A 24,012-nucleotide genomic window follows, 5' to 3' on the forward strand; every position below is an offset into this window, starting at 1 on the left:
GTCATTTATTTCATAACCGATAAGTATTCCGTTTCATTTTATGAATTCTATAAACTTTAAAGAAGGTAGAAAAATTATCTCCTTTTGTTTTTATTAAATATACACGCATATGTCCAACGATGAAGTAAAAGAAACAGACACTAGCTCGGTATTGGTAAATAACTTGGTGTGACTCCTGCTTGAGTGATAATTTGGTTTAGTACAGATGCATCCTCAATAAGAATAAATCTCGTCACTGTATCATGGATCGGTGTTGGCATGAGTTCAGTTTGACTGTTGGTCTGACTTGGTAGATGAGTTGTAGGCATCATCATGAGTTTGTTGGCATCGACAAAAGAAGCACTGACGGTACTATTTTGCATGCTATCTATTGAGTCTTCATTTGATTCTGTCGCTTTGCCTAATCCCATAATAATAAACACAATAACAATAAGAAAACCAAACAAGATCATCACTAATGCTGCTATTCGTCCACGGGGCGTCTTTTTTATCTTTTGTGCTGCATGAATATGAAAATATCCCTTCTCTTCGTCTGCCACTGCTGTCGAACAAGGGGAGATATTCGGATCATGGTAATAGCTGTATAATCTCTTTTGATCCTTTATGTCATTGCTTGATAATCGACTTTTGACTGAATGCTGACGAAAAGAAGAGATTTGCTTCCATTGATGAATCATGGCCTTTGGAAGACGTGTGATAAGAAAAGATTGTTTGTCTTGATCTGTTGTTCCTGCTGCTGTCGATGATGAAAGATCGGAATTACTCTGTTCAGGGCAAGTGTAGGCTAAACACTCTGGAAGTGATAAAAGGGGTGGTACATGTCTTTTAATCTTTGAAGAAGACGCCACAGGGTTTAATAAAGTGGTTTTTAATTCCTCTTGCTTATCATTCATAATATATATTTATAAAAAAAAAAGACAATTGTTTATTCAATATGTCGACAAAAAACGATCATTTATAGATAAAAAGAAGTAGTAAATAAATAAAAAAAGAAGTGTGGTTACTGTAACCGACTGATGTACCGATGATCCAACCGAACATTAATAAATTATAATCTTGACGCATATATGTTTTTATTCTATTTAATTGTTAAACTGTTTGTGTCAAGCAAGATAGACACATACATCTCTTTTAATAATCTCGGCGATTTGTTATTATGCCTAGACACATATAAAAAAGAGGATCAATGTATGATACAGTCTTACATATTAAACATAAACTGATATTCATGATGTAAGACTTGCCTTCTTTTTGATTTTGTACATTGTATTAAATCAATAAGCAAGTTGACCTCAATCCGGGGAATATGATAGTTCATCACTTGACACTATTAAAAATAGACTGACGCCAGATGCTTATATTTTTTTATATGGTACTTGTTTATGCGTGTGACAGCTCAATTGGCTTTTTTGTTCCTCTTTTTTTTTTTATAAAATGGACAAAGATACATCAACAGTAAAATTACATGATCAGGATGACAAAGTAATCAAGAAAAGAGAAATATCAAATCAACCGAACAATAACATGAGTCAACCTAATGGAAGAGATCAACCTAAACAAAAAGTATATAATGGTCTTGCACAAAAGACGGTTCAAGAACTTGCAAGCTATCAGAAACGAATGGTAGAAAAGGGTACAAAGAGAGTATTCTTTAGAAGACAAAAAAGATCCAATCGTCCACCACCACCTGTGCCTGATCATGAAAAATCATCAGAGCAGCTTGAAATGGAAAGGGTACAAAAACAAAAGGACGTATTGGACTATGAAGATAAGATTACCTATTCTTCAAGATATTTTGGTAGGTCTTTATAAACTTTTTCTATTTTATTTATTGATCTTTATATATGCTATAGATGATATTTATGAATATAGGTAAAGAGAGATATAAGTGATATATATATATTCAATCTAATTTATATTATAGACACGTTATCCTACCATTAGAAATTGCTAGATGGTTACCACATCATGGATTGATGACAGAAGAAGAATGTAGAGCATTGGGTGTAAGCCAATCTGTAGGTTGGCAACATTATATGGTGCATGGTAATGAGAGTATAGAGAATGTACAATACATATGTATTAATTCATTTTAAGCTCCTGAACCACACATATTGCTGTTTAGAAGAGAAAGAGATTTCTTGAAGAAATATCCTGAATTAGCAGAAAAGATGAAGGAAGAGCAAGAGGCAAAGAAAAGAGAAAAGGAAGAGGAGCTGATAAAGCCAAGGGAAAGAGATGAGAGCATGACAACATTATCAGAAAGCAGTAACGCAAAACCAGATGCATTTGTCCCTGAAAAGCCCTAAAGAGGAAAGAATAAGCATGCTACATATACCATTCATCTTTTATATATTGTCAAAAGTTTATTACTAAATAAATAAATGCTTCTTTGTTACATAAAGAAAGGGTATCTATGAATATTGATAAAATGGCATGTTAATCCAACAATGCTTGCTAACAAGAGTAATCTAAATAAACGCCAAGAGTATTCTGTAATCATCATGGGTCGATCTATAGTATCTCGTTTCTTTACTGTATCTTCTTTTTCTTCATCACTTATAGGCTCCTTCAAGGATTCGATCTCTGTTAGACTCGGGCTTGGGCTCAGTCTCTTTCTTTCCTCGTGCATCTCTGCTGCTCTTTCTATAATATCTTGACTTCTTAGTTGCTCTGAAATGACTTCTGCTACAAGTGGTGCGCCTGTATTGACAATGAGTGCCTCTACTACTTCACCAATCACTCCTCTCTTTTCTTCTTCTTGATCAGCTTCCTCTAATGCTGCTTGAGCAAGGTCCATAAACTGATCTTTATTTTGACTCGAGCTGTTTCTTTTTGATAAAGGTCTCTTGCCACGTCTTTTATGCGTCATTTAATTTATGCTAAACAAGAGAAAAAAAAAAGGTAAAAAAAAAAAAGAAAACTTTTTGTAATGTTGTCAGTCGGAGAACCAATCCAGAAAAAGGAAAAAGGGCAAATGCGTGTAGATCTATATGCTTTGTGAAACGTGCCTTGATTTATGCATTCCCGGAAGCACTTGGATAAAACAAGAATACGCATTTTATTTCTTCTTTTTTTTTTCCACTCTTAAACATGAAGATAACCTTAGCTCATATCGTGTTTTTGACATCTGCCAGTGTATTTGGCTTTGAATTAAACAAGGCTGCTCACCTGATAAAGAAACCCAATGTTCAACTTAGGACACCAATCCATGCTGCATCAAGCAATAGAACTTTAACTACTCAAAAGAATGCTATCGAATCAAACTATTGTGTCGTATTCGAAGATCACTTTGATACCTTCAACTTTAAGAATTGGCAGGTCAGTATTTCACTGTATTTAGACGTCATCAAACTAACTTTTTGATAGCACGAGATTACTCTCAGTGGAGGTAAGCTCTGATCATAAAGCATACAAAACAATCACTTACAACATACCAGGCGGTAATTGGGAATTTCAGTATTATGCCAATAATAGATCAAATAGCTTTGTAGAGGATGGTATATTGTATATCAAGCCAACATTGACCTCTGATTTCCTTGGTGAAGACGCCCTAAAAGAAGGTGGAAAGATAGCCTTGTACTCTGGATCACCATCTGAAGATTGCACAGGTAATAGCTCTTTTTATATACTGTAACTACTCTCTGATTACATCTTTATATAGATAATTCAAACTTTGGTAAAGCAAATAAACACACAAAGACAGTACAATTAACTATATATTACATGAAGGATGCGAAAGACTATCGGGTGCTCCCGCAGGTGGAGTCTACATTAACCCAGTTCAATCAGCTAGACTAAGAACAATCAATTCAATGTCTCTTCGCTATGGAAAAGTCGAAGTGAGGGCCCGACTTCCTGTTGGAGACTGGCTATGGTAATACATAATATAAATGCCTACGTATATCCTTATAAAAACTTTATTACATAGGCCAGCCGTTTGGATGTTGCCAAAGTATTCTGCCTATGGTAGCTGGCCAGCAAGTGGTAAGAAAAAGCATATATCTTATTTGAAAAATGCTTATCTTATTGATCTATTCTATAGGCGAAATAGATATTGTAAGGAGCTAGAAAAGTGAACACGCGTGATTTGTTAAATAGTCTTTATCAGATGGAATCTAGAGGAAATGTAAGATACCCTTATGGAAACGTATCAGCCGTGTTATCCACTCTGCATTGGGGGCCAAATCCTTATTTGAACAAGTACTCCTTGACACAAGCTGAAGTGCATTCAGCCAATGGCACCTTTGCTGATAATTTTCATACTTTTGGCAGGTTTATATGAATGAGATCTAGACAAGTGGTCTAATTTTCTTGAAAATTTAGGACTCGAATGGACAAAGGAAGGTTTAAGAACCTACGTTGACAAACAGACTGTACTAGAAGTTGATTTTGATAAAACAGCATGGGAAAGAGGAGAATTTGATGAAAAGACTACAATGAATCCATGGAAAGGAGGTGATATATCTGCACCTTTTGATCAAGAGTTTTATTTGGTAAAATAACATAAAAATCACTTTTTTGTCAGATTATTTATCGCCTCATGCAGATAATTAATTTGGCTGTCGGTGGTGTCAATGGATTCTGGCCGGATCACCCTTCAAAGCCCTGGAAGAATGATGATCCTCATGCTCCTAATAAGTTTTATGACTCAAGGCAAAAGTGGCTACCAACATGGGGTAAAGGTAATAAGCGTGCACTGGCTGTTGATTGGGTTAAAGTATGGTCGATGGAGAAGAATGCGTGTGCTGATAAGGAATAAAGTATATTTATGTTCAAAATGTTGTCTAGTTTACTTTTATGAAACTCCAGTCATTTTTGCAAATTTGTTCAGCCAATGCATATGGGCTGTAAACTGAGAAGAGAAGGGTCACTATTTGTATTGATGTCGGATATCAAAAAAAGCCATTTATATATGGGATATCATCTATTCTCTCCTAACACGAGCACACGAATAAGGAATAAATGATCACACGCGTTTGAAAACAAGGGAAGCATAAGCACTGCTGTAAGATGAGCATTCATAACCAAACGGGACACACTATTGTGCGCTTTTCAAAATAAATAAATAAAACTCAGGTATGTAACAACCAATGGTTTGCCTTTTTTCTTTTAATGTCTCGACAGTTTGGAAGTAGAAGTGTAAGGTGCCGAAAAGATGAGAGATGAGCTCATAATCTTTATTTCTTATTCTTTGCTACTCTTTATATAGAAGCTATCAAAATCTTCATAATAGAACTGCTTTATTAGGTGATGCGAAATATGACCGTAGTACACCATCACCATCAAGAGAATTCGACTCGGTCAAAGTAAAGATGAACGATCACGAATTGGATTATTTAGAAAGTCAAAATGATGAGGACATATCTGGCTTATCTGCTAAAGTGAAAATATTGAAGAACGTAAGGAGGGAATGGTGTTGTATTCAATGTGAAACTCATTATAGAATAGATCACAGGAAAAATAGGAGAGGAAATCAAATACGGGAATGGTTTGATAGATAGCATGGTAATTATAGAGAAAGAAAGAGAAGGAATGAAGCTTATATCCTGTTGAATAGAATAATCAATTTTCAAATACTGGATCTATTTTGGGTAAAACCATGAATAATTTTAAAATCATGGCCTCAAAGGAATCAGGGACAATGTGGTGCTGTTTAACATTATTTATTGTATGTATGGTCATGTTCTTCTATTACTGGTTTTTTAAATAAATGATAATATCATATAATCAAAGAAGATATGAAGGGGAGGGGATTAAGATTTATATGTATATTAAAGTGGTATTGCTGCTACTGCTATTACTGTCATTATTATCATTATTATCATTACTATCAACGACATGCTCATCAGTTTTAGGTAATGAAGATGTACGGCTATTGAGATAAACAGGCTTCGATGAAGGCAGAGTGCATGATCTTTGTGGGTATGATATGTAGGTTGATTGAGACATATTTGGTGCTACTGGTCGTCCCTTATTAGTATAGAAAGTATTCGTTTCATTATGCTCGCCTTTGATGGCTGAGGACAATGATGAGGAACGTGGATTATATACATTAAAAGGATTAAACACCACTGGCGCAGAAGATGTAGCAGGCACTCGTTGGTAAACTGGATGTGGTGGTATTTTCAGTTGTACTCTAGTAAGTGGCCCATGGATAATTGATTGAGGGTACTTTTGTTGGGATTTAGAAAAGAGATGGAAATCCCGAGTGGCAGGAGTAGGCATGACAGGTGATATCATGGATATTTTTTGTTGTTCTAGATAATAAGTAGGATGAGGAAGAAAGTGTCTCTGTTGTTGCTGTGGCCACTGTAATGGATAGGTAGATATTGCGATTGTTTCCATTATTCTCTGCTTTTGTGCATTTTTGGAGATACCAAGCAATTGACTCCTAAAATCAAACAAAGCTATCCTCCACCTTTCATATTCTTCCTTTTTAATCGAAAGTCTAAACTGAAGGACATCCAGAAACTCTAGCTCCATAATATTTAAATCAGTCACTTTCATCCCTGACACTTCTGACCATGTTTTGTTGGTAAATGTGTTATCGTCCAAATATTTATTTGCTAGCATCAGTGCTACAGTAAATAAGCGGTATTCTGAACCATCTGCCCCCTTTATTCCAGGGCTGTTGTGCAGCAATATGGCGATATACTTTAGTGATAATAATACTACGGATTCTGAAAGTTGTGTCGCACTTAATATCTTTAATAAATGGATTCATCAATGAAATAATTATACTAGTATATATTTATGCCCAAGGTACCTGTCTGCAAAATTTTTTGAATGCTGTACTTGTCATGTTGGCCATATCAGCCGTAGTTCTTATTTGCTTAGCGTTGGTTATAGTAGACATTACTCCAGTTCTTGAACTAGAATGCAAATCCATTACTGATTGTCGTCGAACATGCCATAATAAATAGACGATGGTTGATGAAAATTCTGCAATCTCTGTTATAGATAACGTAATATTTGGCTTGGCATCCGTCGCATTTGGCATTGGTTCTTTTGGTTGTTGTGCAAAAGAGTGTTGAAGAGATCTGGTTCGTTGAGGAGGCACTAAATACGCTGGATGTTCTAACCCATGCTTTTTCTGCTGCTGTTGTTGTTGATGCTGATGCCACTGATGCTTAGGGAACATCCAACTAGTAGATTACGTATTTGAAAAGAAGAGACATTTTTAGACCAAACAAATAAAACGTGGCTATTTTATTCCTCTTTTTGAGTAATTTTTTCATTTGCCTCTAGTGTAGCTTTATATGGTATGTTTTGTACTTCCTTAAGCAAACCATTTTCACCCATTGTGAAAACTTCATAAGACCTATTCATCCGTATATTTGAACTACATTTCCATTCATCCTCACAAACATTTGGGCACTCTACTGACTTGTCTTCCAATAATCCAATAAGGCTTCTTAACTATGGTTCATTCACTATTCTTTGCTGGTACTTTAATATCTTTCCCTTTACTGCATCAATATCTAACCATACTGTATTGCTTTCGATCACGGCCTTGAATCTCTTTTTAATCTTTAAATCTTCAAAATAAATATGCATGATAGCAACTTCTTATAGTAGAAAGCAAATTTAAGCACAGCAGGTACCTTTGTGTAAATTATAAAATCACTAGCAAGGAACAAAACACGTAAGAAACCTTGTAGCTTGTGATAAATCATATAAAGAAAAATTACTTTTAAACACAAAGACGAATATAAAAGTCATATCAACTAAAACAGGCCTTTACAGAGCTTAATTTTTGCTTTCATCATTGTAAATCAATAGAAATGGTATGAGAGCACACTAATAACTGCAGCTGGTGTCATAATAACTTTATATCGTTTTCAAGAAGAAAATAGCAAGATATTTGATCATAGAAGCAGTAGTAGTAACACCTTTTATAGACAAACACAAACAGTATCACCGTACCTTGCAGAATAAGGCAAGGTAAAGATGACTTGCTGGCAAGAATCTTTATCACTGGAACGATTCATTTGAAAGCGAATCTATAGGGGGTCTCTCAATGAGCGTCCTCTATGTGCTCTCTTATGGAAATATCTATATATCTGCGATCACTACTATTTTTTACATGTATTTACGTATAAGCTTGGTAAAGAAAAACCTATGCTAAGAGAAACGTTATGCATAGACATACTGGTGAGTAGGACAAAATGATCCACTTGAACCATATTCCATTCAAAGTCAATAGCAGGAAAAAAATTCTTGTACAGAAAGATGCTTAATAGATCAATTGTTTATTGTTTTTATGATCATTATAGTGTAAGGCTTATGATATTTCAAGTGTGCTCGATAATAGTAATGAAATGAGAATGAGCGGCAAATATCCCTTTAAAAATGAAGAAACCCAGTTAGTCTTTCGTTTCATGAAAATTCATGTGATTTAAAAGAAATAATTATGCAGGTATTTATTAAAATAGTTATTCTTTAAGGGGATAATATACACTTGTTAACCTTGAATAACGCAGCTCAATCTATACTTCATACCAAGATAAGATAAATACATTCTGGTCGGAAACACACGTATACTTTTTAGGTGAGGAAAGTTAAAATCTAGAAAAGAAAAAAAAGGGGGTGTTTAGCTCTTGATTTCAAGAGTCAAAGTGATATGAATACCTTTTATATCTACATAAATGCCTATCTCGACCAAGATTGATTAGAAAATTAAACGTAATATGGGTGTGCTCATACCTCCTAGAGTAAACGCTTGTTCTATTTTATAATGATTGTTTGATTGAAATGGCACCCATTGATTATCTCGAAAGAATAACCAGGTAATTTCTTGTGGATAATCATTTAATGACTCTGATGACGATGTTGAGCCTTCCATCATTATATCTTTTGGTTCTCTTGTTGGTGAAATGCTATTGGGTGTAAGTGGCAATCTATTGTTGTTATTATTATAATTGGGTGGATATTGATACATTTCGTGTACGTGTGTAGGGGAAAAAAAAGACAAAAAAGATGATGTCGAATTTAAATAGTTTATTGTTATTTTATCGATTTATCTCCAATAAGAGGAGAAAAAAAGAGAGAAAAAAGAAAAAAGGAATCAAGTAAAAAGATCATGTAGGACAAGGAAAAAGAATAGCTGTTTTCTCACCTTATTTTTTATATTACTTTCCATCACTTCTCTTTCTGCTTTTCTCTCTTCTTATACTTTTTCTTTGTTGTTCTCAACTGTATCACAAGGCAATAGTGACTAGAGTATGTAGTTTGAATATTCATTGATAAAAGTATATTAGCTATAGTAAAAAGTGATATTCACAGCAACAGTTGTCATAGTAATGTAATAAAAAGTGTCATAACCAGAGTCATGGTAACATTGAAGCAATACACTTGGTCACTTCTTTATCACTTGGTCATGTTATTTGGCTTTAAATTTTTTTGATCGATTTTGTTCTAATATGCGTATTACATCATTTTATAATCCAATAATATTCACTGTTTCCTCTATTCCCCTCTTACAATCAAGTTAGCCCCTGTCCAGCCATCTGTTAATACCCATCTGTATTATCTACACCTATATTATAATCATATCACTGCTACTGATGAGAAAAAGGCATTTGAACGATATTAAAATAAAAGCTTTATCGCTTGGTGTACAAGAATGCAATAGAAGAACAATGAACACGGATGACTTTACTCCGTCTTTATTTATCCACCGTAAGATCAACAGGAATGAATGAAAAGATACTAGTTATTATTTCTCTGGTCAGCACATTTTATCAAAATGCTAGCTATTTTGAATATATTAAAATGGCTATCAATAGACCGTCTGTAACGTTGGCTTTCACAGTGTCATGAAGTATAAACACAACGAGATCACACTCTTTGCAGGAATCACGTTTGATCTTTGACCGTCAAAGATGACACCATAATCACTCAATATATCAATTAGCATTTGCCTATAAACGAGCCTACTAGGATCTTTTTGAATTACTTTCATATGTGGAGACATATATTGTTGGTCAAAGAACAGTAGATAAGAAGCACAACAAGACATAAGACAAACAAAGTTTCGGTATAGATCCATTCAAGAAGGGGGTATCTTCTTTATTTCTCTCTATCTGCTTCATCTTCATCTTCGTCAACTTCCAAGTCTGCTAAGGGATGATGGATCCTCATCTTGTTAATTGCTGCAACCACAGTAATAAGAGATTGGAGTGTTCTACGATTGTTGAAACCTTTACGAACAGTGGGTGCCAAATTGAAGCCATACTCTTCTTTATTCATAATCCATGGGTGCTCTAATGCTTCTTCTGCTGTAATGCGATCCTTAGGATCAAATGTTAAGAGTCTATCAATTAAATTCTTGGCTACTTTAAGTTAACACCCGTTCTTTCTGGCCACGCGCATTTTTTACCTTCAGCAGATATCTCAGACCAATACTCATCGTCAAATTCATAACGACCACTCATGATGGCACTAAATAACTCATTTTGATCTTCTCCATAGAATGGTGTATAACCACTGAGAAGAGTATACTATTGAATAATAAGCTTCCCTGATTCTATATTTGTATATATTACTTACCATAATAACACCAACACTCCAAAGATCCACTGGCTTTCCATGTCCTGTGCCTAACAAAACTTCAGGTGCAACATAACCTGGTGTACCGCAAGCAGTTGTCAGCACTTGATCGTGATTCTTTAGTAACTTGGAAAGACCGAAATCAGTAATTAATAATTCAGCGTCTTCATCTGGTGTCTTGAACAGCAACTAAAGGAGGAACATTAGCTCCGTTCTACTCCCGATTGAGGTTCCAGTTTAAACTTACATTTTCGGGCTTTATATCTCTATGCACGATCTAAAGTTTAAGGTAAATTTGTTACATCGAGCAGGACATAAACAGCGACTTACATCCATCGAGTGCAAGTAAGCTAGACCTTCAAGTAATTGGCGAACAAGATCAGCAGCAGTTGATTCTGTATATGTGCCTCTTTCAACAATGCGTTGAAACAATTCTCCTCCCGTACAGAGATCAGTAATGATATAAACAGCATCGTCTGATTCATAAATATCATGCAAAGATACAACATGACTATGTCGAACTTTCTTCAAAATATCTATAAAGCGTTATTCACATACATATCCCAACATAGTCACTCTATTTTCTCTCAGGTACCTAGCTCGCTATCTAGCATATGTTGCTTTCCTATTATCCGGGATGAAATCAATATTGCTTCATATTCACGATATGACGAGCTTACCAGCAATAACTTTCTTCAGGATAATCTTTACTGCACAGTGTTCACCCGTTGACAGATTAACGCATTCCTTTACAACTGCAAAGGAACCAACACCTAACTGCTTCTCGCCAATCTTGTATTTCTTTGTAAGTTCTGTAGGATATTGAGACTTTTCGCCTTCATGAGTCTTTTTAAATAAGGCAAGAACCTTTTTCACAAAGGGATTGTGTTGATGATGAGGCATAATCGGACTATAAGAAAAAGACGCAAAAGAAGGTTGAGAGGAAACTTTTCTTACTGTTTCAAAATTAAAAAGCTTCTGAGATCAAAAATGTCCCTTCTGGCTTTTCTGCCCTTTTTTCCCCCTTGAAGCGCGCTAAAATGAAATCACTAGAGCAGTTTTAATGGTCGGTTTTATAATTAAAGTATTGACTCTAGCGTAATTGTTGTCTACCAGTAAATATCCTATAAGCATCATCTTGATTACATAAGCTCCTGATCAGCGATATTGCCATACACAATCTTCAGACTATCAGATATCCTCGGCTTCAACGGCTTTTGCTGCTCTGTTTCTCCAAAGGTGCGTGATATTACCTCCTGCCTTTGTTTCTCTGTATGCCTCAGGAGGACTTTTATCATTGATCTAGATACCATTACCATATATTTATCACCTCTTTGTCGGCTCAATGTTTCTAGAGTGGTTACTTTTGATATTCATCTCCGTTTTACACCATACCATAAGTATTTGCTACCACAACGAATTTTGGAACGGAAAGAGCATGATCCTGCACTGTCAACATATTTTTGGAATTACCGCTTACTCCTGTATGATGTTGGCTGCTACATCAAACAGCTCCTGGCAGACAGCGATTACATGCCCTCATTCCAAGTCGACGTCCTTTGACATCTTGCTCGTTCTGTGGTTTCACTGTTGAAGATAGTTTTCATTTTCTTTTCAACTGTTCTTACAAATTCGCGCTGTGAATGATAGTTCTAAATAGGCTCTTTCCTGGGTTATCCTGCTCGCTTCTTCAAATTGAACAGCTAATAATAATCATGACAGTACCTCATAAAAACACCGCTCACGATACTTTCAGCGCTATTGCCTCAGCAATCTCGCTTATATCGTTGTTTGGTTGTGCCCTTCAAGTCATATGGCAATCGTACCGGCCAAAGGTATCCCATGACACGCCTTTTACATGTCAAACAATGATGATTTCCCTCTATCAAAAATGTCCCGTTTACATCATAAAATTAGTTATTTAATTGATTAAGGGGCTTTAACACTCTTCTGGTCACTTTTCATCTGTATAAAGCAATATACACTCCATCATTAGCTCCACTCCCGTATAAAGTTTGTTGATTAGTTGACTAAATAACACCTGAATTACTGGCTCAACAGTAATTAAGATTACATGACAATGGATTCTTATCTGCTACTGTACTAATCTATTTATATGCTTTACCAAAAATATCCTCAAACTGTCCTTTATTTTCCTCCTGAAGCTACGTGTTAATATTTATTGAAATCGTCCTCACTGCTATCAAAAGGAGTTGTGCTAGTTGGATCTTACAAAATAAATGATCGCGCTTAAAGACGAAATCACCATATCCTACATAATAATATACGTAAAGGGAAATAAATAAATGTTCCAAGCACTTTTTATGTTTAGAAAAAGAATAGCCATATAAAATAAGAAGATTTATTTACAAAGACTATACAATATTTACATATAGTCGCTCGTGTCGCCGATTAGCTCAAGTCTATCTTCACCGACGACACAACTCACCAAGGATGCAGTTGGCACAATTGTACTTGTGGCCATGTTTTTTGCTTTGAAAAGGATTGTATGCTGCCAACTCTGCACTTATGGTTCTTTCGGCCAGTTGATGCCCTACTTGTTCCTTCTATCCTTAATAATATTAGAATGATGATGCGCATTTGGATACAATAACGATTGAAATTACTTACTAAACAGCTTCAATTTGGCTAATATTATCATAGGCAGTGACAATGAAACGTCACACATGCATATTATACCATTGTTCCAGATAGATAGCAGCCAATTTTACCCAATCACTATTCACGAGGCGCAATCCTTCATTGTTGCCAATAGCATTATTCTGTAAAAACTCCTTGCTACTGGGTGACTCGTTTGGTTATAAAAACGTATTACTGTCTAAAGCGGTGGGAGTACAACTATCTTCACGTCAAGGAACGTGTATCTACTTACACAACTGGCTATCTTTGTAGGATGCTGATCCTTTAGTGTCTTCACTATTAGAAGCTGTTTATGGTCTATTGCTGTCAGATGTGGTATAGACGCAATAATAACCGGGAAATGCGATGCAGTTGTTCCAACGCCAAAGGGCAGCCAATAAAAAAATCAAAAGGCGGTTAATATTTTCTCAAAGGGCGGGTTTCATTTCCCTGAAGTTTGATATCTTTAACAATCTTTATTTATTGAGCGTTGATTTAAATATGTTCTTCATTCAAATACTTTTTAAAAACGTTCACAGAATGCTGTATAAACGCATGGAAGTGATTGAGAGGGATAGAATTACAAGCTTCAGCAATTCGTGTAACTAGGCCCTCCTTGTCCTCAAACTTACTACGTTTGACTTTGTTCTTAACTACTGCCCAAACTGTTCGATTGGGCTGAGCTCTGGAGAATAAGGTGGAAGATAAATAGGCTTATAACTTCTCCTAGTTGTAAGTTCATCCATTTCTTTAGCAGTGTGAATAGGCGCATTGCCCATAACTATGTAATTGCCCTTCACCTCAGGGAGACAGTTCATTTCATCCATAGATTTCTCAAGAAATACAAGGTAATGGTCAGTAACAGCGCCTCTAGGTACAGACTTTTACTACTAAATGGCGTTTTTCTTTTGCGATTGTAAAAATCGATCTTGATGCGCTTGGACCATTTCTCTTGAGGTTTCGAAGCTCTATGAATACAACAAACTTAGAAGAAATCGCGCCCAAAATCGTATGAGATACTGCTCTCATAGAAGGAATGGTTAGGTGGCCCTGTCGTGTTTACATAGATCACACATCTCTTAATTCTCTATTTATTCATGCTCAGCTAATAGACGATGTCAGACATTTACAGTCGTCATCTCTCGTATATGTATTCAGGTCATACCCTAATTTATTAGTTCTTCTCTCTGACTTGTAATAAAAGCGGTGGCTGTTAGCTATTGACTCTCCACTGTTTTAAGGTAATATTAGCACAAACCATGGTTCTTTCGCACAACAAAATCAAGCCACCTGACAAAAGTGGCACATAACCTGGATACCCTCTGTTACAATCGTCTCGACAACGAAATAGTTTTCAACGACGTATCGTAGAAAAAGTATCCAATGCTTGTAACATTTTTAAGCAAAGGTCTCTGCCCATCCGAGACCGTGCAACCGTCCTCAATGTGCTTATTCCTTCCTCGCTCTGGCATGTTTTTAGAGTAGTTGGAATTAACCAAAAGACTTTTGACACTATCCGAAAGATTTGCCGCGAGTTTCTTGGTTTCAGGATTTTCCCATCTATATCGCTAGACACCCTTCAACAACCCCTCAAGCATGGTGAACCGGGTTTCCTGGAGCCGAATTGTCAGCACCTGGCTCTTCAGTATTGATGGTTAACTCCTCTCTTGCTCAATGATGATCCTTCTAGTTTTACTACTTTATGATTGCGGGCTCATTTGCTTAGCTTATCACCTCTGTCAATTACTGACGCAAGATTGCCTTTTCTCTTCCCGTCCTTTCACAAAGGCCCTTTAGCAATGAATCCTCCAGGGGTCCTTTCGGTTCTCTTTCGGTCTTTCGACGCTCTTTTTGATTCTGGTACAGTTCTTACTTTGCTCAATAGCTCTTTGCCCGAACGTCCTAAGGTTTCTGTTGAAACCTGTTTATCCTTACCACTATCGGAAGTCATAGATTGGCCTGCAAATGAAACACCTAGGGTGCAAAGGCCTTATAAGTCTCTTCAGGCTAGCCATGCTTTTAGTTTATCATCTGATCACTCTCATCTGATTCCCAAAGCATGGGTGAACGGGGAAAGTCAACCTTCTCAGGGTCGTAATCGCATCCGAAAGTTCGTTCGCCTGCTTTTAGTCGGACAGCTTACTTTACACCCTTTTTTCGTCCACCTTTGTTTACCGGGCAGTGTTATGGCTGCTGTCCCATTGTCTCTCTCTGAAGTCTGTGGTCAATTAGTCCATTCTTGGTTCGAGCCAAATTCTGATACTATTCTGCCTCGTAACTTTCGCAAGCATCACCAACAGCTTTTACAACAATCTGGTGGATGGCAAGTTTCCAATATGCCTCGATCAATGTCTTCTTGGCGTCGATTTTGGAATTTGTCGATCCCATTGCAAATTCGGACTCCCTGGTATCGTCTGTTACAACACAAGTTTCCTTGTGCGTCCAGGGTGCATAAATTGCTAGCGTCTTCCTTCTCCTCGGAATGCTGATTTTGTCAAATTCCAAATGTAGAAGATGAAATGCATTTTATCCTGTTATGCCCCAAAAAATTCGAAGTGTGGGCTCGAGTTTGGCATCATTTCTTTGGTGAATTGACTTTAACAGTAAATACTATGGAGCAAGCAATATTTCATTTACGTTTTCCTCCTCAAAAACTTTCTGCTTTCCCTAATGAAAGTATTGTCGGTTGCGCCTTTTGGTGCATCTGGCGTGCACACTGGATGTTTATTTTCAATGGACATCCTTTTATCCCATCCAAGGTTTTTCGGGCTATCATTGGTTGCCTGGAATCCTTCAAGCATTAATTTTATATTTTTTAATTTTCTTTAGTATTTCTGTCTTTCAATAGCCCACCACTGATCTCAAGTGGCTATTTCATTTATTTAAAAATAAACCTTGGCTAAAAACGCCTCTACAAAAAAAAAATTATGCTTATGTTATTATTGTTATACTAGTAGCTACTATAGTTATTATTATAAGTTATTCTTATCAGATGTGATAGAGGAATATAAAGTAGAATGTATGCTCTACTATAAGATTATACTCGAGTCATTATAATGGCTATCTCATCAAACACGTCAAGTATGCAAAAACTATTACACGCATTCACCGTTCGGTCGGTGACAAACCTATCATGAACAACGACGATAAGAACATTCTCCGGCTAGATCTATCTCATACTACATGAACAGGATGTTCCATACGACCCATCCTAACAAATACATGTGATGAATAATATAATTAACGCAAGTACGACAATGGTTGCGATTTTGAGAAGAAAAAGGCTCGAGTAATTGGCTTAGATATCTACCTCGGCCAGACCTTGACACACCTTTAGGTAGATACTCTGATTATGCGCATAACAGTGGTGAGACGGTCATTGGTACGAATGGGTGTGACAGATTGTCATATTATAGTACAACGCGCTATTTTTCTATATTGTTTTATAAACGAATAATTAAAAAACCTATGTTCTCTTTATTACTTTATCCTGACCATTTCTACCTTATCTCAATTCTCACCCGAAACAACGTATCGAAAACCATGCCATTCATCCTTCGCATAAATTATGGCGATGGCACTACAAAGGACATCATTCATCTGACAATGCCCAGGCCGCTCTTGCCCTATTATTGGAGAATAAAAAAGTTCTTTGGGTTGTATTATCCTCCTGAATTTGATGAGCCAAGAAGCCAAGATCAGTTCTCAAATAAACGTAAAAACTGTGAATGTAACAAGTAAAAGAAATAAAAAATATTCTTAAATCCATCTTTTTTTTGGGTTCCTTCAATTCATCCGAAAAAGGTTTAATTCACCTTTTTTGTGAGAGTTTGTCGCACATTCCGTTGATTTATTATGTAACGCGAATGAACTGTACATGCACAGTAACAGAGAAAGAAAAAAGTGGAGTACAGTTACTGATAAGGATTTTAGAAGAAACATATCTCTTAATTAGTTGCGTAACGTGCCATAACAGCGAAAAGTTTTCAAAAAGGAAAAAAAAAAAAATATAAGCACAAATACAATACAAGAGCCTTAAAAGACATGCTGGATATGCTTTTGCAAGGAAGCAAGGAGATGCTAGTAATTCATGTACGTTTGGTGTTGTATATTCCGGTAAGATAAAGAATTGCTCTATATATTGTTTATGATGAACTGATATACACTCTTTCCGGAAAGTAAATTCGCCTGTGATCGAGAACAAAATTCATGCTGTACAAAATGCAAACTCGTCGTCACCAAGAATATTTTCGTAGTATCAGCCTTGATATCTATGGATATACTGTATTTCCAAAAAATAATGATGCTGCTACTGAGACTGGATGTCGTGCTTTTCAAGTTTAAATGTCGTACTGAAACCATTGTAATTTTATCAGAGTAATAACAAATACAAAAAGAATATGGCTCACTATCCCATTTGATAGTAATATTAACGGGTAGGCTGCCTTGGAGTTGAAGTTAACTTAATATTAGAAATGGTTCTCTTTAGTCTCTTTGTAAAAGTTTAAATTCTTTATTCGGTTCTTCCATGAAATCAGAGCATGTAGTTATATTTGGCAATGCATATTCTTGAATAATCACCGTGTAGATTTCTCCTATTTGATATGCTTTCTTTGTTCTAGGTACCTGACCTTGAAGCTCGTTTGAAAAAGAAAAACATATAAAAACCGATTTTAATTGAGTCCTTTTTTTGCTTCTTTACAGTAGCTATCAAATATCCCTCTGAGTGTTCAAAGATTCACCAATCAAACCTAGCCTGGTCCCATGGTCCTTGCTCTGACTCGCTTGTCTCGCCCTCTTTGCTCTCTGGTGTGTATCTGAAATGTTCCCCAATAGTCTCTTTTGACGCTCTGGATTCTCTCAGTCCTCCGTTCCTTTTTTTGTTTTGTTTATACAATCCTGGGTAGTTATCGCTACCCTCTCCAGAGTGCACCTTGGTGGTAAGTAAAACTAATATTAGGATATATTCCATAATACTAACATACTCTTTCTCTCTTTTTCTACATATACTCGTTATCTCTCTCTTTTGATATGATGTCGTTTTATTCAAACACATTTTTCTTTGTCGTCTTTTTATGTAAATAATTTTTTTATTTTACGACAATATTTTATAAAATTAACGTCAATAATTAATAAAAGTACAGTATGCTCTGTTTTTCTGAATCAAAGGTCTACATATGCAAGTTATTTCAGTCGATCAACCAAATGGATACATCACTAGAGTTAATGAAGGAAACCCCCTACAAATGCCAATCGATGCTGGAAGTTTCGGTGATTGAATGGGTACACGAACTGCATCTCGCTTATTCACTCCTATTCCAAGCACCGTTTTTCAAATACCTCGCTTACAGATCTACTGAGCTCAACTAGGCTTTTTCTGTCTGTTTCACTAACGCACTAGTGATATTGGATTTATATAGCTTTTCTGATACCCTCAAATCTGCCCCAACAAACAACTATACTATTGATCTGAATACAGCCATTATAGACTTGACACCTCTTTATCAACCAGTGTTTCTAGAGTGACCACTCTTGGTGCTTATCTTCGCCTTATTATGCTGTTAATATTTACTGTTTCAACGAATTTTGGAATGGAAAGGGTGCGAGCCTGCTGTGTCTCCCGTATCATCGACACCCTTTTAGCAATTACCACTTCCTCCTACAATGTTAAAAATCGTGATATTGGCTTCTATATCAAACACCTCCTTGCAAATAACACTTACATACCTTCATTCCACGTCAACGTCCCCTCTCACTACTGTATGCGCCTGCTGATGAAAGAAAGATACTATTTAGCGACGACAGCGACTACGCTGATTGAAGTGATTCAGATATTCGCTCTAAATAGTCTTGAACAAATCGGCATATTGCACCGATAGCGTACAAGATGATATTTCAAATATCATTTATAGCTAAACATCAAGTGCTTTTTGCGAAGCAACAGCACTTTTACACGTTGCCATCTCTTTTCATAATTGAGAAAGCATATCATTCTTAAAATAAAAACAAAATTCTATAATTTTAGATATATAAAAAGTGCATTGTATTTACTTAATTCAAATTTCCCTATTCACCAAGGAGCCTATTCTTTCTACTTTTTGTTACTGTAAAGTAACAGTTTGGCAGGGTTATGATCTCGAGATAAATCAGCAGCTTCCATTCTTCTAGCCAAGCAGAAGTCTGTACATTCTTTTTTGAATTGATTCAAAATATCAATATAATTTGAGTAAAACTTAATTGTAAATGTTAGTAAACATAGCAGCCGCACAAAAGAAAAGATGTACCTTGATGCCTTCTACCAAATTCGTTCTGATTTCTTTAATCTTTGAGTACGCTGCTTCCAAATTGGATATCGCCTTTTCCCTCTTTATCAATACTGGTACATTACTAACCATTGCATTCAATTGCATATGCAACTGTCTAAGCTGGTATATTATCTCATCTTGTTCATGTGCATGCTGTTGTAAACTAGCTTGATGACTTTGGTATTTCTTCAAGTACGATTCAAACACATCCGAAAATTGTTCGACCTGTATTTTCACAATAGGCGATCCCTTGGTGAGTTCTTGGCATCGGCTCAGTAAAGCATCCGAGATATCATCCTTTTCAGCTATCTTTTTCACCTCCTTCTCGACATCTTGTCTATCTTTTGCATTCTTTTCGAGCAACTCCAACTGACGTCGAAGCTGTGTTAACAGTTGTGTAATTTGTGCATGTAGTTCATCTTCAGGCTGTAGCTGTGGCAGATGACTCAAAATATCTGCAGAAGGTCTAGATAGCATTGCGATCGCTTTTCCCCAATTGGCTACTTTAGCCTGAACAATTCGATCCGCCTTTTGTGCAGCCTGAATGGTGTCATTGTATTGTGTACCCATGGTAAGCAAGTTTTGAGTAAGCACTCTCGAAGTTGGTCGACTCCAAACTAAATAGAGAATGAGCCCAAGCCTTTTTAAAAAATATACTTACGCTTTCCATATTGTTTACTAAGCATCGCATCCTGTTCATTCTCTTCTTCAAGTGCATTGAATCCTTCTTCTATTAGCCCAAGTGCCTTTTTTGACATATTTTGTATTTTATGCAACATGTCGTTTAGTGTCTGAATGCCTCCTAAATCCTGAACTTCTTCTGCATAACTCAGCAACTCCTTGGGTAAAGTATCAATGATATCCAATGAATAAGGTAATCGCAGCTCTGTGATAACTCTGCATTCGTAATTAATTAATTTTTGTCTTGCCTTGTTAAAATACGCTTACTTTTGGTATTCTTGTTCAAGTACGCTATTTTTTTCAATGATATCATTGTGAACTATATAATTCTTTTTATCGTTATAGACGCTGACTGCTTGATGGACAGCAAATGGGACAAGCTTTTCAAAGAGAGGTCTTTTGATAAATAAAGAATCATTAGGTCTCTCTGTCAAGACTAGCCAATAACTAGGATCCAGGATGAAACTAGGCAAGATGGGTTTAGCCATATCTGATCTGAGGATCGGTGCTAGCTGATTAGGTTGAGGTACTGTTTCCATATAGACCACATCATTATCTTTCTCCGCACGTATTAAATCTCTATCAATAGAATGATCCAATGTATGGATTTGCTGTACAAAGGAGGGATGTAGTGTTGGGTTGATCAATTCGGACAGTTTTTGGATCGCTGCGGCGTTATTTGATTTAGCCAAATAGAGTCGGGCAATTTCTTCTCCGTAACGGCCTGATGAAATAGCCTCGTTGGCCTTTTGATACTGAGCTACTGCTTTAAAATAATTGTATTTGATCTCTCCTATCGTCTTCCAATAGTCAGGAACGAGTGAATTGCAATTGGATAGAAATGATTCATAATAATCTGAAGCCTTGACAGCCAACCTAGCTACCGTTCCGTATTTCATATGTTCCATCACTGCCTTTTGCCATACACATTCATGTGCTTGAGCAATCATGAGGGCAATCAAGGCATCCAATAGCTCAAAATCACGAGGAGGGGCTGCTCTTAATTCGCTGATAAGATCTGATTGGATGTACTTTAAACAACCTGCTGCATGCTATCCATAGTAAATACAGTCAACACAATTGTTTACTGGCAGCCTGTTTGTACTTGCCTGAAAGTGTTGACAAGCTTTTCTGATGCCTTCAGTGGAGACTGAACTTTGCATAGTACCCAGGATACTATAAAAAGCAGCCATTCGTAGTAATACACATGATTTCTCATAATTTAGATTACTTAATACGTCTATGAACCTTTTGTTGTTATATTTCACATGTCATTTTCCCTTACGCTAACCACGCACGCACACACACACACAAATATACCTGGACAGTAGGGATGGTCTTTGGAAGAAAAGAGTGGATACCAGCTTATGTCTAAGCCAATCTGCGTTATGTTTAGTGTATGAATAACAAACCCCACTTGTTTATCAATCTTACATCCGAAGGAAATTTTGATCCCAAAAAGGATAGTTGGTTAAAATAACTATGAAAAAAAAAAAACAGAGTTAGTTAATGTCGAGAATGTATGTCTTGATTACATTGACAAATCTTCCAACACAAGTGGGTTCTCTACTTGTTCCTGTTCTAAGCAGCGCTGCCTTAGTGAGTCCAACAGGTTGCAATCTTGGTTATACTTTTTTGCATCTTCTGCATAGCTTTCTGTGATATACTTGGTCAAAGCAGAAAACCAAGAGAGTTTGTCTGGTTTCTTAATCGGAATCGATATAAAATTGACTTCTTGCCTTTCCATCGTACGCTTGTTGAATAAAACTGAATAGATAACAGGATACAATTTTATAAAATAAAGAAGGGGGAAGAAAAAAGAGTGGTTATGCACCTTAACTCTCGTGTATCACCCTATGACTGGAAATGAACCCTTTATTGTCTCCATTTTATCGGATCTTTATTCAATTATACATATTTATTTTTAAACAAGTTGCAAGATCAATAGAATGTCATTTCGTTTCGCCAAGCTAATTTGTAACCATTTCTTAAGCAGCATACTTGCAAATAAAAGAACAAGCTGGTAATCATTGTAAAAAAGGACACCTGAGCCATGCTGACATCATATATTAAAAAGCTACAGTGGTTGTACACACTTTTTGAAAAAGGTAGTCGGGACTTTTCAGAGTTTTATTTGATCATGCAGTTTTTTATGAAAAGAGAAGTGACTTACGGTTCTTGAGGGGGAAAACCATTTAGATTGCAAAGTTTAACAGATCTTGAAATTGTGTTAAAAATCAGAAAGCTCCAATTTGAAATAAGCTGATGTATCTATCATTCATAACATATAATTCACCCCTAGTTAACAGCGTATAAACTAATTCAACCAATGAACAGGCTCACAAATTGTAAGCTCATTTATTCTACGGATATACGCTCTTTTGACAAACTATACTTTCAGGAACTGAATCATAATCAATCAGGTACAAGCATTCTACAATGACTATCATAGATGGATATTACAATAAGAAATCCCCCAAACAACAAGTCTTATTAACACCCATCTCTTCATACTCGACTATCACTGGCCTGTGGCTACAAAGTAGTACCCGCTGTAAAAAGTGTAAACAGAGTAGTTACTTTGTTGAATATAGTATCATCTCATTACTAAGGCTTGTCTTCGCTTTTTGTCCCTCTTGTTATTTTATTACTTATTGGATAAATCACGTAAAATAAAATACGGGGAGGAAGGTGGGAGCAGGTAAAATCACTTCAAGTGTAATTATAATGATACTTTATAAATTCGTATACTGCATCAGAAAACTCAATCCATTCAGTGACGTGGACCCAAAGGAGACTGTCTGAGATCAACAATGATAAAGCCCAAAACGATTGTCGTCTACAGAGCTAACGATAAATTACGAATTCTGTTGAGCCGAAATGATAAGCAAACAACCGAGCAAGTAGCAACTTCCCTCCTATATTGTAAAGCCAAGTTGGAGAGACTATAGGTACTATCAGAAATCTTGCAAAAACAGCAATCGGCGACTACTTTCCGAGAGAGGTCTTGGCAGACTGATCGGAATAACGAGGATGCAGTGAGTGAAACAGAAAAAGTTACAAGTCTGTTTGCGTATAATCAATTTCTTGGAGCCATATGTACATTGTGGTACAGATCGTTGAATTCAAAGCTGCCTACCATGTTGCACTTCCATCAAATTCAGACAACAGATACTACGCAATGTCGAATATGCCGTACCACTGAAGAAACACTCAATATCTTTTGATCTCCTGCCAGTTGAAGCTCTCCATTTGGCACACGCTTTATTCTGACCTCGATAGGTCTCATACTTCAATATGGCCGATCCTTATAACTCTCAAATCTCCAAGAGCCTTTTCTCCTTTTAAGCTACATTATTTTTGCACAGTAATATCTACTACTCTATAGTATATATGGTATTTCCCTTCGGAAATACATATTTCAAAGTATCCCCTATCAGCCGAGCCTCATTACTTTTAAAATCATATCACAAATATCGATCCTGTCAAACACGCAGTCTTTGCATGATTAATTACGCTTTAAACTTTTATCCCACCATCGTTTCCTTATCATCTCTGTATGTCATAATCTAGCCACACCACCCTGCGCTGTGTGGCTCAAAGTTTAATAAAAACTTTATTTACAAGTTTCAGATAAACTGCAATATTGGATTTCGTTTCATTTTGTGCAATGTTGTTAATCGCTATCTAGCTATATCTGTATAATCTATAATAGATGTTAGATGAACAAGGGCTTCAGTCATCAGTATGCTCCATGCTGTAGAAGATAATAAATATCGTATGACACTATCTGATTGGCTAATACTTAGCATTATGCATTTTTAAAGCAGGA

At 36.3% G+C, this 24,012-nt stretch overlaps 10 protein-coding genes across 10 annotated transcripts; 4 read left to right on the top strand and 6 right to left on the bottom strand.

Annotated features, from left to right (window-relative positions):
* Positions 1-49: 49 nt before the first annotated feature.
* On the bottom strand, positions 50-947 carry RHIMIDRAFT_281960 (uncharacterized protein). Its single transcript, XM_023613046.1, has one exon. The coding sequence runs from the start codon at positions 891-893 to the stop codon at positions 141-143; it is 753 nt and encodes a 250-aa protein (XP_023466122.1). The 5' UTR covers positions 894-947; the 3' UTR covers positions 50-140.
* A 778-nt stretch (positions 948-1,725) lies between these two features.
* On the top strand, positions 1,726-2,309 carry RHIMIDRAFT_202198 (CKS-domain-containing protein; the record flags this gene model as incomplete). The annotated part of the gene is made up of 4 exons (XM_023606595.1): positions 1,726-1,798; positions 1,854-1,872; positions 1,925-2,046; positions 2,098-2,309. The coding sequence occupies 4 exons, from the start codon at positions 1,726-1,728 to the stop codon at positions 2,307-2,309; spliced, it is 426 nt and encodes a 141-aa protein (XP_023466123.1).
* Positions 2,310-2,365: 56 nt separating this feature from the next.
* On the bottom strand, positions 2,366-2,877 carry RHIMIDRAFT_131962 (uncharacterized protein). The gene has a single exon (XM_023605555.1). It carries the CDS (start codon positions 2,870-2,872, stop codon positions 2,396-2,398), a length of 477 nt encoding a protein of 158 aa, XP_023466124.1. The 5' UTR covers positions 2,873-2,877; the 3' UTR covers positions 2,366-2,395.
* A 106-nt stretch (positions 2,878-2,983) lies between these two features.
* On the top strand, positions 2,984-4,762 carry RHIMIDRAFT_313235 (concanavalin A-like lectin/glucanase; the record flags this gene model as incomplete). The annotated part of the gene is made up of 10 exons (XM_023614853.1): positions 2,984-3,321; positions 3,370-3,391; positions 3,441-3,613; positions 3,667-3,679; positions 3,733-3,877; positions 3,932-3,987; positions 4,046-4,059; positions 4,112-4,271; positions 4,327-4,496; positions 4,550-4,762. The coding sequence occupies exons 1-10, from the start codon at positions 3,094-3,096 to the stop codon at positions 4,760-4,762; spliced, it is 1,194 nt and encodes a 397-aa protein (XP_023466125.1). The 5' UTR covers positions 2,984-3,093.
* Positions 4,763-5,115: 353 nt separating this feature from the next.
* RHIMIDRAFT_237349 (uncharacterized protein) lies at positions 5,116-5,713 on the top strand (the record flags this gene model as incomplete). Its single annotated transcript, XM_023608742.1, has 4 exons — positions 5,116-5,147; positions 5,213-5,402; positions 5,452-5,508; positions 5,561-5,713. The coding sequence occupies 4 exons, from the start codon at positions 5,116-5,118 to the stop codon at positions 5,711-5,713; spliced, it is 432 nt and encodes a 143-aa protein (XP_023466126.1).
* Positions 5,714-5,763: 50 nt separating this feature from the next.
* Positions 5,764-7,003, bottom strand: RHIMIDRAFT_251393 (uncharacterized protein; the record flags this gene model as incomplete). Its single annotated transcript, XM_023610836.1, has 2 exons — positions 5,764-6,708; positions 6,770-7,003. 2 exons carry the CDS (start codon positions 7,001-7,003, stop codon positions 5,764-5,766), a joined length of 1,179 nt encoding a protein of 392 aa, XP_023466127.1.
* A 1,413-nt stretch (positions 7,004-8,416) lies between these two features.
* RHIMIDRAFT_131991 (uncharacterized protein) lies at positions 8,417-9,027 on the bottom strand. The gene is made up of 3 exons (XM_023605556.1): positions 8,710-9,027; positions 8,635-8,655; positions 8,417-8,571 (listed from the first exon to the last, which is right to left on the bottom strand). Exons 1-3 carry the CDS (start codon positions 8,942-8,944, stop codon positions 8,468-8,470), a joined length of 360 nt encoding a protein of 119 aa, XP_023466128.1. The 5' UTR covers positions 8,945-9,027; the 3' UTR covers positions 8,417-8,467.
* A 1,047-nt stretch (positions 9,028-10,074) lies between these two features.
* On the bottom strand, positions 10,075-11,457 carry RHIMIDRAFT_202696 (calcium/calmodulin dependent protein kinase 2; the record flags this gene model as incomplete). The annotated part of the gene is made up of 7 exons (XM_023606628.1): positions 10,075-10,337; positions 10,385-10,505; positions 10,555-10,743; positions 10,802-10,831; positions 10,885-11,090; positions 11,150-11,179; positions 11,235-11,457. 7 exons carry the CDS (start codon positions 11,455-11,457, stop codon positions 10,075-10,077), a joined length of 1,062 nt encoding a protein of 353 aa, XP_023466129.1.
* Positions 11,458-14,977: 3,520 nt separating this feature from the next.
* On the top strand, positions 14,978-15,490 carry RHIMIDRAFT_281971 (uncharacterized protein; the record flags this gene model as incomplete). The annotated part of the gene is given in 2 exon segments (XM_023613047.1): positions 14,978-15,380; positions 15,393-15,490. Coding segments are annotated over 2 exon segments (449 nt in total), but the record flags the coding sequence as incomplete, so codon positions are not given.
* Positions 15,491-18,862: 3,372 nt separating this feature from the next.
* On the bottom strand, positions 18,863-22,160 carry RHIMIDRAFT_281973 (BRO1-domain-containing protein). The gene is made up of 8 exons (XM_023613048.1): positions 21,716-22,160; positions 21,615-21,660; positions 21,501-21,561; positions 21,290-21,420; positions 20,448-21,232; positions 20,161-20,396; positions 19,479-20,116; positions 18,863-19,426 (listed from the first exon to the last, which is right to left on the bottom strand). The coding sequence occupies exons 1-8, from the start codon at positions 21,925-21,927 to the stop codon at positions 19,286-19,288; spliced, it is 2,250 nt and encodes a 749-aa protein (XP_023466131.1). The 5' UTR covers positions 21,928-22,160; the 3' UTR covers positions 18,863-19,285.
* Between the last annotated feature and the right edge of the window lie 1,852 nt (positions 22,161-24,012).

This window comes from Rhizopus microsporus (assembly GCF_002708625.1).
Source record: "Rhizopus microsporus ATCC 52813 unplaced genomic scaffold scaffold_8, whole genome shotgun sequence".
Taxonomy (NCBI): Eukaryota; Fungi; Mucoromycota; class Mucoromycetes; order Mucorales; family Rhizopodaceae; genus Rhizopus; species Rhizopus microsporus.